At 35.5% G+C, this 15,673-nt stretch overlaps 1 protein-coding gene across 1 annotated transcript; it reads right to left on the reverse strand.

The window, feature by feature from the left end:
* Positions 1–11,321: 11,321 nt before the first annotated feature.
* On the reverse strand, positions 11,322–14,154 carry LOC102629059 (hypothetical protein). Its single transcript, XM_006489886.3, has 3 exons — positions 13,750–14,154; positions 12,689–13,186; positions 11,322–11,970 (listed from the first exon to the last, which is right to left on the reverse strand). Exons 1-3 carry the CDS (start codon positions 13,850–13,852, stop codon positions 11,450–11,452), a joined length of 1,122 nt encoding a protein of 373 aa, XP_006489949.1. The 5' UTR covers positions 13,853–14,154; the 3' UTR covers positions 11,322–11,449.
* Between the last annotated feature and the right edge of the window lie 1,519 nt (positions 14,155–15,673).

Raw genomic sequence — 15,673 nt, forward strand, 5'->3', positions numbered from 1 at the left:
AGAACTCCGAAAGTAATTTTCCCCAAGCAATGCAGAAAATGAAGCACGAGCTCTCCTACGTCGCCTCAAACAAATGGATACTGTCTGGCGCAACATCAACGAGTTCACTACTCTTATGCTCGAGATAAGCGACATGTCCGATAAGGACTCTCTTTTCTACTTCCAAGATGGACTCAAGGATTGGGCCAAGACAGAGCTTAATAGGCGGGGTGTTCAAACACTTGACGATACCATTGTTGTTGCGGAATCAATCACCGAATACTCTACCCAATCTGAAGATAAAATGTCTAACTATGGCAAAGGTAAGGGAGAGAGTCGCAAGGACAAAGGCAACAATCGCAAGGATTTGGGGTAGAAAAAGCCTCCTAGTAACAAGAGCGAGTAAGGCAAATCGGAGGGCAAGAAGGAACCGCCAAAGCCTCAAAGCCCATGCTTCATATCCAATAGTCCTCATTGGGTACGCGGCTATCTGAAGAAAAGGTCGCTTCATGCTCTCGTAGCCCAATTCAAGAGCAACCCCACAATGTTCACGAAGGAACCTTAACTCAGTATGGTTTTTCTCCAATGTCTTGGCACACTCAAGACTCAACAACCCGCATTCACTAACAAAGGGCTCATGTATGTAAGTGAGAAGATAAATGGTCAATCTGTTCGAGCTTTACTAGACACAGGAGCCACATCCAACTTTATGTCCGTGGATGAGGCTAAGTGCTTAGGCCTCAAGACCACCAAGGAAGGAGGCACCATGAAGACAATAAACTTTCCCGTCAAGCCTATAACGGGTATTGCACAAGGCGTGCACACAATACTTGAGACATGAAGTGGAAAGCGTGACTTTTTTATTGTGCCCATAAATGACTTCAAGATGGTCATTGGCATTAAATTCTTCTATCAAGTCCATGCCATCCCGCTGCCCGTTACAAACTCCCTAAGTATCCTTGACGAGAGTAAAGCATGCATGGTTTCCAAGGAACATGGTAAGTTCGAGGAGAAGACGCTATCAGCCGTGCAATTCAAAATGGATTTTAGGAAGGACCCAAGCTTTTTGGTCTCTATCCAGGAACTAAACGAGAAAGGAGATTGCGGAAAACCACCAAGCCAAGTCCCTCCGCAAAAACAAGACGTCCTCAATGAGTTCAAGGACGTGATGCTTTACAAACTTCCGAAGAAGTTCCTGCCTTGTCGAGAAGTAGATCACAAGATCGAGCTCGAACAAGGCGCAAAGCCACCAACCTTGGCGCCATACCATATGGCGCCACCTGAACTTGAGGAGTCGCAGAGACATCTTAAAGACTTGCTAGACGTAAGCTATATTCGCCTCTCAAAAGCCTTATTCGGTGCACCGGTCCTCTTTCAAAAGAAAAATGATGGATCGTTGCAGATGTGCATCAATTATAGAGCGCTCAATAAGATCACTATCAAGAACAAGTATCTGATTCCCTTGATAGCGGATCTCTTCGACCAGTTTGGCAAAGCACGGTACTTCACTAAACTTGACTTGCGCTTCAGGTACTACTATATACGCATTGCCAAATGAGACGAACCTAAGACAACATACACAATAAGGTATGGGTCTATCGAATTTCTTGTCATGCCATTTGGCCTCACTAATGTTCTCGTTACTTTTTATTTACTTATGAACAAAGTGCTCCAACCATTCCTCAGTTGATTTGTGGTCGTATATTTGGACGACATCGTGGTGTATAGTATCATGCTCGAGGAGCATGCCCAACATTTACGACAAGTCCTCCAAGTACTTTAAGACAACGAGCTCTTTCTCAAAATGAAGAAATGTTCATTTGCTCAATAAGAAGTGAAATTCCTCGGCCACAAGATTGTGGGCGGAAAACTCATGGAAAATACCAAGGTGAATGTCATCCTCGAATGGAAACCTCCCACGAAAGTGCCCGAGCTTTGCTCATTCCTTGGATTAGTGAACTACTACCGACGCTTTATCAAGGGCTACTCAGCCAAGGCGGCACCCTTAATAGATTTGTTAAAGAAGAATCGAACGTGGCATTGGTCCGAAGAGTGCCAAGGTGCATTCGAGCAGTTAAAGAAAGCACTTTTCAAGAAACCTGTCCTCGCTCTTCTAAACCACTTCAAACCCTTTGAAGTCCAAACGGATACCTTAAATTTTGCCATAAGTGGTGTCTTCATGTAAGAAGGCCACTCCATAGCGTTCGAGAGTCAAAAGCTAAATGATACAGAACGCCGCTACACGGTGCAAGAGAAAAAGATGATTATAATTATACATTTCTTACGAGTGTGGCGACACTACTTGCTAGGCTTTCACTTTCCTATCATGACGGATAACGTAGCAACGAGATATTTTCAAACTCAAAAGAAGTTGAGTCCAAAGCAAGTAAGGTGGTAAGATTTTCTTGTGGAATTCAATTATCGGCTTGAGTACAAACCGGGTAAAGCCAATGTCGTTGCGGATGCTCTAAGCTGCAAGGTGGAATTGGCAACACTTAGCATGAGCTAATCAAAGTTTGACCTTGTCTCTCGCATAAAAAAAGGCCTCCAACAAGACCTGCTGGCGAAAGACTTGTTGGGGAAAGTGCTCGAAGGTAAGACAAGGCGATTTTGACAAGAGAAAGACATCCTCCTCACCAAGGGAGATCGATTGTTTATGCCAAAGTAGGGAAATTTAAAGAAAGAAGTTATCAAGGAGTGCCATAACTCCAAGTGGGTTGGTCACCCAGGAATCGAACGTACCACCGCATTAGTCCAAGCCTCGTACTTTTGGCCGCACATGAGAGATGACATCGACGCATATGTGCGAACTTGTCTTGTGTGCCAATAAGACAAGGTAGATCACCAACTCCCAGCGGGATTATTAGAGCCTCTACCACTCACAACAAGGCCATGGGAAAGTGTCTCCATGTACTTTTTCACATCACTACCCAAATCTAAAGGGTGTTGCAGCATCATGGTCGTCGTCGACTGTTACAGCAAGTACGCAACACTGATTGCCACACCAATCAATTAGAAAAATGACGAAGCAACCTGCCTCTTTGTCAAGCACATTGTGAAGTTTTGGGGAGTTCTGAAAAGCGTTGTGAGTGACTATGACCCTCGATTTACCGGATACTTTTGGACCGAACTCTTCAAGATATTGGGGACTGACCTCAAGTTCTCGACAAGCTTCCACCCACAAATAAATGAGCAGATCAAGCACATCAATGGTCTCCTCAAGATGTACTTGAGGCAGTATGTGAGTGCTCATTAGCGGGATTGGGTGAAGTTAGTCGACATTACCCAATTTTCTTATAACTTGCAACGAAGTGAGGTTATGAGTAAAAGTCAATTCGAAATCGTTATGGAATTCCAACCCATGACCCCCAACGCCATAGCCTCAACTTACGGAGGTAAAAATCCTACGGCTCACAAACTCACTCGAGAATAGCATGAAGAAGTGAAAATCATGCGACCCTACCTCAACAAAGTTGCGAGGAAAAAGAAAAAGTGTGTAGACATAAGGAGACGTCATGTTGAGTACAAGGAAGGTGATTAAGTCACGATCAAGCTCCTACCCCAACAATTCAAGACGTTGCGGAAAGTTCACAAGGGGTTAGTGAGGCACTACGAGGGACCTTTTCGAGTTGTTCGACGTGTGGGCAACGTCTTATATCAACTTCAACTTCAAGATCCGTCCGGTCTTCCATGTGAGCCTTCTCAAACCATATCATGGAGATATAGAAGACCTAAGTCGCGGAGAATCGAGGCATGCGCCAACCGCTGTTGTCACTGCGTTCGACAAAGATGTGGACTACATCATTGCGGATCACGTGATTCGGAGGAGAGGTGTGGCACCATGTAATGAGTACTTGGTAAAGTGGAAAAACCTCCCTGAGAGTGAAGCCACTTGGGAACGTGAAGATGATTTATGGCAATTCGCTGAGCACATAAAAAATTTCAAGCATGAAAGCACGACGAGGACGCCGCGAGCTTAGGTAGGGGAGGATGTTGCGGACCGCCCAAGTTCCTAGCCTAAGTGCCCATAATTTCAGGCCAAGAGCCTAAGTCTAGGCCAAGAGTGCTAGCTTGGCCTGATTCTAGAATTTTCTAGCTAACTTTAGCACATTTCAAGCTTGTACATATTTAGAATTCTCTACACATCTCTGGCACATGTAAATATCTAGATATATAGGTAAGTTAGTAGAATTCTCTAGAACTCTAGAGTTTGGCAAGCCTCCCTATAAATAGGGCATGACATTTGGCATTTGAGCAATCAAGCTTTAAGCAAGCAACTCAAACACTCTTGTAATCTCTTTTGCAAGTAATAAAATTTCCCTTATTTGGTTCCATTGCTCTCTTCTCTCTAACTTTTTCGAAAACCTCTAGACTTAACTAGTCGAGAAGCTCAAATGCTTACTTAGCAACTTTCGACAAGAGTTGTTTAAGTGCCGCATGGGTTCGTTGCACAAAACACTCATCATATGACACTGTGCTCATAAGAGTGTCAATGCATTTACAGTTAATCATATCAACCTTAGTTGGCAAGTCTCTAATGTACTTTCTCTATGATAAGTATATGCAATTTGTATCATACAAAGTAAGATAATATCCCAAGATCCTTTAAGGCAAATGTTGTATTGAATTTGGTTATAAAGCCTTCTAAATCTATAGTGCTAGGTCTTGTTATTAAGATATCATCAATATAGATAAGCATAAGAATCACAGAGGTTTAATTTTTTCTTAGCAACAAAGATGTGTCTAAAGTAGTAGTATTGTAGCAAAAAGCTTTTGAGCTTGCCATACCAAGCTCTAGGAGCTTGTCATTGAGGCCACACAAAGATTTGTGCAGTTTATACATAAAATAAGGTTTCTTGCTGTTAATGAAATCTTTTGGTTGAGACATAGACTTCTTCTGTCAGTTCTCTATTGAGAAAACCATTGTCAACATCAACTTGCCTTATGCTCCACTTTGCATTACAACTAGACTTAAAATTACCCTTACAGTGGCTAGTTTCACCACTGAACTGAAGGTTCAAAGTAGTTCAACCCTACTATTTGTTGAAAACCTTTAGCAATGAGTCTAGCTTTATATTTTTCCACACTTCCATTAGTGTTGTATTTAACTTTATACACACATTTGTTGTCAGCAATCTTATAGTCAGCCTTTCTTATAATCAAGGACCATTTGTTATTTCTAATTTAAGCATTATACCTATGTTGCATGGCTTGTACCCATTTAAATTCACTTAAAGCTTTCTAAATTGTATCTAGTTCTTTATAAGTAAGAACAACGTTTAGACTTTGGGTTTAAAAATACCTACTTTGTTTTTGGTTGTCATAGGATGGATGTTGGAATGTATATGAGAGATAGGGTAAGGAAATAATGAATTAATGGAAAATATTGGTTGATTGAGAGTAGATTTAGAAGATGTGTTATGTGTTTGAGAACAATGATGTGGTTTATATAGGATTAGAACAAGATGATGGTTGATGTGTGTTGGAAGGTAAAAGTGTGGGAGAGTTTTCTTAAAAATGTTAATCAACTACTTATAGTGGGGGATGAGCTAAATGAGTAGAACCATTGCTATCAGAACTTGTAAAGTTAAAATTATCATTGCTGTTATTAAAGAATGAGTTTATGACAGGTAATGTAGATAGATGGTATACTTATTGAGGAGAAAATGAATGTGAAGTAGAGGAAATAGTTTGAGTTGAACTGTGAAAAACAAAATTAATAGAATATGAAAAATGTAAGCCTATAAAAAATGACATGTCTCGCTATATACAACTGACCAGAAGGATGTAAGCGCTTATATCCCTTATGTAATGGATTATAATCAAGAAAAATACACTTACAAAAGTGAAAGTCAAATTTGTATTTGTTATAATCTCTCAAATAGGGATAACAAGCACAACTAAAGCATTTGAACATATCGTAATCAGGTTTATATTTGAAGATTTTCTCATATGGAGTTAAAAGGTTTAGAACAACAGAGGGTAGTCTATTGAAAAGATATACAGTTGTATGAAATGCATCCCACCAAAATTTGAAAAGTAATTGAGATTGAGCTAATAAAGTAAGTTTCCTCTCAATAATGTGCCTATGTTTCTTCTCAACTAATCCATTTTAATGATGTGTGTATGGACAAGAGTGTATACAAATAATACTGAATTGGTTCAAAAAATTAATAAAAGACCTTTACTCCCCCATTAGATTATAGTGTCTTAATGGTTATTTGGAACTGATTTTCAACTTGCAATTTAAAGAGCTTAAAGACATCTAAAGCTTCTAATTTAAGTATCAAAGGATAGATCTAAGTATATCTATTAAAATCATCAACAAACTGAAGTAATAATGATAACTACCTCTAGAAAAGATAGTTGAGGGAGCCCACATGTCTATATGGATAAGTTCTAAAACTTCAGAAGTTCTAATTGGAGTTAATGAGAAATGAAGTTTATGACTCTTGCCCTTTTAACATGCTTTAGAAGTATATTATAATGCAGCTTGTATTTGAGTTCCAGACAAATGATCAGACTTAACTTTAAGAATATGATTTAGAATATTGCGATGCCTAATTCTGTTATAAAACAAAATCATTTTATTCACTGACGTTTTACAAAAAAAAAAGAAAAAGAAAATGATTAATACCAAGACTTCAAATCAATATTATGAACATAAGTAATAGAATTAAAATGACAACAAGACAACATTGACAATGGTTTATTAGAAATGATTTAAGAGAGAAAAGATTATGGTGATGACTTATAGGATGAAGATGGTTTCAGTAACAACTTATATAGTCCTTTCTTAGTAAGTCCTCGCAGCAGTACTTGCCCCTTCAGAGAAACCTTCACATAATAGATGTTCCCAAGAAATTCAATAGACAAATTATTATTAGAGGTAAGTTTAGAAATATTTAGTAAATTTTTTTGTAATAAAAAGTACAAGTAAAATATCTTTTAGTGTCATACGTGGGTGTTTATGTTGAACATATGAGCTTCTAAAAATAAAAACATACATTCACTAATTTGAGTTATTGACAAACCTTAGCTATTCCCAATGATAAGTTCGTTTGATCCATTGAACTCCTCTTTGACATTCATGTTAGCCATGTTATTGGTTAAATGATGAGTTGCTATATTGTTGAGGTACCAACCCTCATCAGTAGATATTTCAAGTTTAGCAAGATAAGCAACTTCAGGTGTAGAAAGATTGTTAGTTGTGTGGCATGGCATGGAATTCATATTAGATAACTGATAACTAGAATAATTCATAATATAAGAGTCATTAAAATATGGTGCAAATATAACATATCATGCAAATGGCTCAAAACTAATTATATATGTGGATTCAGATCTTCTTCTTCTACTAAAGTGCCTTGATTGAAGGGCATAATTCTTAATGTACCTATGCCAGCAATCATCAGTTGTATGACCAATTTTGTAACATATTTGACAAATTGGAATAATCTCATTAGATCTATCTGCATTAGTCATCGAGTTTCACCATGGGACATATTAAATGGAGATCTAGCATGTGATCATGGTTTGTGAAATTGCATCTATAATGAGTGGCCTTTGCTAAAACTGTTACTACTAGTCGGGAAACCTCTGGGATATGCATTAAAGAACATTCCTCTTCCAACATTATGATTCCCATTTCCAAAATGAAGATGTCTTTGATATCTACCAAATCCAAAGCCTCATCTTCTACTGTTACTTCTAGCTTGAGAATAGTTAAAGAGCATCATTCCACAATTGGCAGTAAACAATGAATTAGCACTCTGATTTTGCTCCAATCTAGCCTCATGTGTCAAAAGCAATGATATGCATATGAAATTCTAGTTATGCAACCCAAGAGGGGGGTGAATTGGGATATTAAAAATTATTCAATTCTAAAACAAAACTCAATGCAAATCCAAAACTAATTTAAAGCAATAATAAATAAATCAATCACAATATAAAAATATAAGGGAAGAGAGAGCAAACACAATGATTTTTACGTGGTTCAGCAACCCCTGCCTACGTCCATGCCTCCAAGCTCACCGGGCTTGAGGACTAGCCTCCCAAGGCTTCAAACGCTTACAATTGACTTCCAATGTGTCAATGGACCTTTACAACAAGAGATTATCCCCAATCTCTTAACCCAAGCGTATCCCAACACTTACAACCTCTCAAGGATAAATATTACAAATGAATTTTCTCTCACACAATGTGTTTGATTACAAATGAATGCTCGATGTGTGAATTAAAGAAACAAAAACAAGTTCAAAGCTCAATAATAGTTTTATGCTCAATAGCAAGCTCAATGATAACTCTTGGATCTCTCATTGTTTGAATTGGATTGAGCTTATTTATAGTTAGCGCTGAAAACTAGTCGTTATTGACTTTTTGCTCACTGTCGAATCGCCGTTAACTAGATGTCGGATCGCTGTTTGACTGGTCAATATGACCGTTGGGCTAGATTTTCAAATTGTTAGATCGTTGTTATCTAGATGTCGGATCGCCGTTAGTGGCCAGAGGCTACTCTTTAATTCTGTTTGATATCAGCGAGCCGTTTATCAAAATTGTCGGATCGCCGTTTAGGTCCAGAGGCTAATCTTCAATTCTATTAGATGTCGGCGAGCCGTTATCAATATGTTGGATCGCCGTTTTCTACAGTAACTGCTACAGTGACTGCTACAGTAAACTATTTTGTAAAATAACAGTTTGATCCCAAAACTTTATATAATTGTACCATGACCCAAAACGTTATACATTTAGCAAATAAATCCAATTTCAGAATTTCTAAATAATGCTTATTTTTCCTAAAATTTTCTGAAATTATGATATAGCTCAAAATGCTATGAATACTTTTCAAATAAATACTTTTCAAGCATTACTTGTTGATTTCAAAGTTTTCAAAACTCTTTCAATTAAACCATAAACTTGAAAAACAAATAATTTCATAAAATCATTTTTCCATTAAATATAAAACCTTTAAAATGTGAAAATAATGATTTATTTAAAATGTATAAAAATAATTTGAGCTTCTAAAAACTGAATCATTCTTAATTTTGTTTGTTATCATCAAAATCAACATTATGAATACATAAATGTTAACAGCATCATCACATAACATTTTATTAGCAGTAATGATAGAAGCAAGATCTAAATAATTAGGTCCCAATCCATTGAAGACTTGCATTAATAAATCTCTCTCTAATCAGGGCTACTAGCACATGCATGTTTGTCAGCAAGAATCTTAACCTTCAAGAAATATTCTTGAACACACATAGAGTCATTTCTAAGCACATTCATCTCATATCAAAGCTGAATTATCTTAGCTTCATATTAAGCTCCAAACTATTTTTTAATAGATTTTCATACATCATATGAATTTCACAACTAAGAACTGAACTCAAAATACCTTCATTAACATAGGACAAAAGCTAATTGAGAAGAGTTTGATCTTGAGCTCGCCAATTGATGTAAGCTGGATTATTAATTTTCTGCATCAATCCATCAACTGTTGTTTGTGAGATATAATGTCTGGTATAATTTGATCCCCGATATGAAATCTTAAAGTCTATTTTCTCTTATTAAAGCAAGAACTTGTTTCTTCCAAAGCAAGAAATTAGATCAATCAAGCTTAACTGGAGAGCTGAATGAAAAGGAAATCTATGAAGTTTGATTCATGAATATTGAATTTGGACTTTATGTTGTTCTACTTGAACTAGCCATGATTATGGCTTTGATACAAAGAAAGAAATCAACATAAAGTTGTTTGGTTGCTGAGAAAATATCTCAAAACATTCTAGAATTCTTATTACTGAGCTCATTACAAAATGTTCAATTACATTCAATTTATATACTCTGCTTAAGCAGTACAATAGTAACTAATTCATAACTAAGTAAAGTGATTAACACGAGCTAAGTATGCACACAGTGTTTGTAATTGATTTTAACAACTTAGGATGAGCTAGTAGGTACGTTGTCACTTTGCTTGCTATCACGTGCTTGTTACACTTTCTCAGCTTAAGCTTCCCTTTCTTCTTCTATGTACAATGAGCTTCCTTAACATACAATAAAACAAACAATTATCAGGCAATCATTCTATAATCACACCAAAATGACAATTTTGCAGTCTTCAAAACTCTTTAATTGAGCATATATTTAATTTTCTAATTTAGCTACTTGTAATGTCTATATAAGCTGAATTGTTCAATTATTACTCAAGTGAAATACAAATTTCTTTTCTTAATCGAACATGGTATAAAGGTCTTATTTTCAAAATAATATTTCCATCATCTTTGATATCAAAGATTTCATTTAACTCTCACAACTTTTATCATGTCGTTTACTATTAATTTAACCATTAAAACTCTCCTTATATAGTTTTGCTTTTCCTGGAGGTTAGTTCCCCATATTCTATCATAAACACTTATAAAATAAAAATAAAACTAAAGATGACAAAAATTCCCAAGGGAGTTGGTCCTCAAGGATTCTTCCCATATGGAGAGGAGATGGATAGAAGTTAATACTTAATTTCTTATTTGGGAAGGAATGAAGATAATGTATGTATATAAATAAAATAACGATCTTAATATTTATAAAATAATATAGAAAGAGATAATTTGAAGGGTAAGGCTATTTGCACTTAAAAATATGCTTTTAAAGTATGCTTTGAATACTCATGTTTTAATTACAAAATTATTACAAATATTCCCCTAATGAAATTTACAATTAAGAACAATTAAATGTAAGTGAATAAATAATATTATTTGGAACACTTAGTTTACTATACATCCATCTAACGCAAAATCATCTTTCTCTAAACCCAAAATTTCTTCCTCAATATGACTTTTATGAAGGATAATTTTGGAATTTACAAGAATGCGTATGGTAAAAATTATTTTAAAAAAAAAAATGAATGTAATAAAAAGTGCTCAAATTATATTTTCGAGTGCAGATACCCTCACTCTAATATAAAAACTTAATAAAGTTTGTCAATGCATCAATTCCATACAGAAATAAAACTTTGTTTTGTTGTAATATTGACTATATTAACTTAGTTTGATATGAATGTTTTAATTTAAAATAATTTATTTTGATAATTTTGTGTTGATAATATAATTTATACTTTTATTGTAATATGATTATATCAAATTCAGAAAATAAAATTGTCAGTTTTTTCTGAAAATGGGTGCCCTCAAGAACCCGTCTCTCTTCCCCTCAAGTAATTATAATGGGATAGGAAGCGTACAGGGACTTAAGCAAAATGTTGGGGACCGGTATAGTCCCCTTTGCCATCCTTAAAAAAAACTTGAAATAGAAATCATTCTTTATTTATTTATTTAAATTGGAGGGGTGGATAAAGTTCAAACAAGTTTTTTAATAACCTATCTTTTTTAGAAACTTAATCGGGACGACCAGTCAAATAAAACTGTTTGAGGACCACTCAACTATGAAATGAAAATTAAATTAATAAACAAATTATGATCTATCGGAGAGGGATGACGCTAACATCATCCAAAACAGGTCCGCACACATGCCAATAATCATGCAGCCTGGTGTGATAATATGCACTATAAAAAGTAATCCTTGTCCTGGAAGATATAGCCTGGAATATGAGACTTGCTTTCTTGAATCCTCCTTTTCCAACAGAATCATAAGGAGCTTTTACGGTTTCATTGGCAGCGAATGCTACGATAACCATCGAGCCATGGCAAGCGTTCTTGGCGTCTCCAATGGTGAATGTAAGCTTGTAAAACTTGTTAGGAATTGTTCGGATGATTTGTGCAATGGCACTTTCTCTTCCTGCAACAATCTCAATGGCTGAGAATCCTGAGGGGACAAAGAAGTGCTTCTTGTCAATGTATTTTACGGGCTTCAGGGATTCGATGATCCATCCTGGGAGTGGTGAAATTAGATCTTGTAACTTAGGAGGCAGGAGGACACCAGTTGAGAAGTTCTTGAATGTGTGAGGTCCAATTTCAAAGCCTCCGTTTTTCACTTGGTTACCTGCGCATGCATATGGACACAGATATTTTAGTATACATGAATTTGCTACACACACACACATATAAAATTTAATTATAGCACAAAAAAAAAAAAATCAACATATCTTTACCGTATTCTTATATTTTAAGACATTGATTATTTTGAAAAATCCTCTATCTTAAGTTTTTATTTTTAGCAAATACTGATTGGTTATACTAAAAAGAAAAAAGAAAATAATAATTAAATTAACACGAGCATTCATAGGTTTTAATGTATAATTTGCATTAAGATGTTGAAGAGTGTTTAGATCCGGAGATGACCATTGTCTAATAATAAAGGAACACAAAATATATGTTTAAGAGTAGGTAATATTATTCTTTAAACTAAACCAATGAGCATGTAACAGAAGATTTTTAAAAAATTAGAGAACTAATAGAAAAATCATGTATCCTTAAGTAAAATTACATTAAATACAATTTGGCGGTTGGTTATAGTTACTTAAAAAAGAAAAAATAATTGAATAAAACATAAACATACATAAATTTTAACGTATATAACGCACATTAAAATGCTAAGGAAAGTTTAAATCGGGAGAGTATCATTATTACCCAATGAATTAATAAAGGACCAAGAAATATAAGAATAATCAAAATCATACTTTGCACTAAGACCAATATACACGTGACACAAAATTTTTAGAAGTAGCCAATGAGCGATCCTAATTCATGAAGAAACTCACCTTTGGTATATTTTAGAGGCAGCATCTCTTTGATGGCAACAGCGTCCAAGAGAGGCCCACAAGTGGGATCCTCCTGAATACCTGGATTATGAAACATCACCTTGACAACATCAGAAGTTGCCTTGAAAGCCCATGCATAAGTGTCACCTCCACTGCTACTATATAGTGTCTGAATTGGAAGGTCACTCGACTGACCAGGAACCGAGACTCTAAGCATTTCATCCTGAGCACAAGTCCTAGTGGTTCCAAAAGTGAGGGAGTAGATTGAGCCTCGCTTCACCCTCACGTTCTGAGAAATGGAAGCCTCATTGCCTAGCCTCACTGCATGAACACCGCGAGGGACAGCAAAATAGAAGCCGCCGGGCTGCGGCCCGCCTGAGATGTACTCCACCAAACCGCTGATTTCCCATTTGGGAAGTGAATACTTTCCGATTATCACTGTTTTATTGAGGTTTGATTTTTTCGGTGAGAGTTCAAAGTTTCCATTTGGCAGAAGTGCTGCAGATAAAAATAAACATTAGACCAAAATTTTATGTACATCAGAGACATATCTTCGGTGGAATAATAAGTCACTGATATTATGTGTTTTTTTTTTAAATTAAGATTGTACCACATAAATAATGGATATTTCTTTCTTGAATTAGAAGAACAACATTAATCTGACTAAAATGGCTAAAATTGCATGGCAAGACACATCGAGCGCTCGAACAATTAAAAAAACTCAGTATAAGATTATTGAATTCCCATTAACTTAACTTATATTAAAAAATTAGTTTAATAGTTGAGGGTTACCCCACACTTAAATAGTTAGCTAAATAACTATTTTCAGCTGATGTAACATAATATCCTCAAAGTAAGAGAGGGAGCCAAATAAGCAACCCATCCGGCTGTTTTTTATTTTATTTTTTCAATAATGGCACACATGTCATATTATTTTTACTTCCATGTACAACGGTAGCTTAATTAGCAAATTAAAACATAATCAAATTTGTTACAGGGTTTTTTATGTGCTACAAAATGAAAATAAACAAGCAAAAAGTAAGGATCCGACAAATGCTTACTGTCAAGATATCGAGGAGGATGAATAACTCGAGTGGTAGCAGAGCCACCATTGCTTAGAGCTGAGAAAACGAGTGCAAAGCAAAGAGAGTGAAACCAAGCCATTTTTCTATGATGAAGAAGCAAGTAGACTGAATAGGATATTTATAGAATGAGTTAGTTCAACAAGATCAGTACGCAAATAATGATTTTTATATTGAATTTGAAGACAAAAGCAAAGGAAGAAAAAGAAGAAAAAGAAAACCACGTTATAGGGCCACCGAATTAGCCGCGAGAAGTGTCCCTTTGTCCAAGCATTTCCCAAATCTCAAGTCTTGTATTTTCACACAAATTTCTTCATTAATGCGTTGGAGCCCCACATGAAGTTTCATTACTGGTTGCCGGTTGCCGTGATTTGCTCCTACTTTGAATTCTATCAGCTAACATTTTGAAGTACATATAAAGTACAAATTCTATTTCATATTACAGAGGCACATGCTGCCGATAATAGCAGAACAATACTTTACAATCTTTCACATTAACAGATAATATATTTAATCGTTCTCATAATAAATCCAAGAAGTACACGTCCGTCCAGAAGGTTGACTTTGATTGATATGGCATGTGATGTGCTAAATCATATGAAGTTTTCTTGATATTGAATTATCATGGAAATGGTACATGGTTTATTGGGGATGGTGGACATACTTTCGTTGAAATTGATGAGGAGACGTAAAAGAGGCTATTATTAATGTAATTTATAGATCTTCAACAGATTAGATCGACTTCATTTAGTGTTTGCATTTAAAGTAACAGACAATGAAATTAATGATTAGAAATTTAATATGATTGCAGATGGCAGCCAATCCACAGATTTAGAGTGATTTTACATGTTCTTGTTCATTCTTTATTTCGAGTACATAAAGCCTTCGAGAAATGCTGGAGTGTAGACTGCGGCACATTTTTCCTTTATTGTTATAATCTACAGAAATTTATTGGGATTTCATGTTTTATTTAAGATTGGTTAAAAAATATACTGCCGCTAACAACATTTGAAGATAAATATACCTTCATTTTGAGAGAATGAGATATGAGCCATCCGGCCTGACTGTGACACTTAAATAAATAATTATGTAGAAGTGATTAAATAAAATGATTAGCAATTCTTTGTGAACAGATTATGTACAGGCATATAATTTTTTTTCTACTACTTCATAACTTCATAATTTCTTGTTAAATGCCGTAAATTTAACTTTGTCGATGGGAAGAGAGCAATTACTCAGGCCTCAAATGATAATTCCACCCTGAGTCAAGCTACCAGATCAATCCCTTGCATTTGGCTTCCAAGAATGCTCTTTATTTACGTTGGAAAAGATACCTGGCAGTCGTCATGATTTTACGAGACCAAATCCGGTGAAATGGCCCACAATTTGAGCTGTATAATCTCGGCAATTGAATGTGAATTCTCCGATTTGTAAGCTTGGTAAAAACGTGGCAATTAAAAAATGGTTTATTGTCACTCTCATCAATTAAATGGCCATGTGAAAATGTCGAGCAATTTTGTTGGTGCTTGGCTTGAATGTGCTTAAGGAATCGTTGGTCGCCTGTTGTTTCGATAAGCCACAAAAGATTTTCCACTTTATCATTATTCAATCCAATAATTGAACAGCTTCAAACAAAATAAAACTCATGGTGACTGCTCTGTAGTATGCTAACAATTGCTTAGTACCTTTTTTTTTTAAAAAAAAAAGGTGGTTTCAAAATCTCAACAGAAAAAACGTGAAAAGGTTTTTTTACGTGAAGTTACAATCCTTACTCGAGATCAAGTAAATTCACGAAGTTTTGTTGATGTTCTCTCTTAGATTTTTATGGATATATTCCTTCATAATTTTGAAAATTCTTCTCTCAAGATGCAAAGGATATTCCAAAATTTAGATTCAGTTAGTA

The sequence above is a fragment of the Citrus sinensis genome, chromosome 9 (assembly GCF_022201045.2).
Source record: "Citrus sinensis cultivar Valencia sweet orange chromosome 9, DVS_A1.0, whole genome shotgun sequence".
Taxonomy (NCBI): Eukaryota; Viridiplantae; Streptophyta; class Magnoliopsida; order Sapindales; family Rutaceae; genus Citrus; species Citrus sinensis.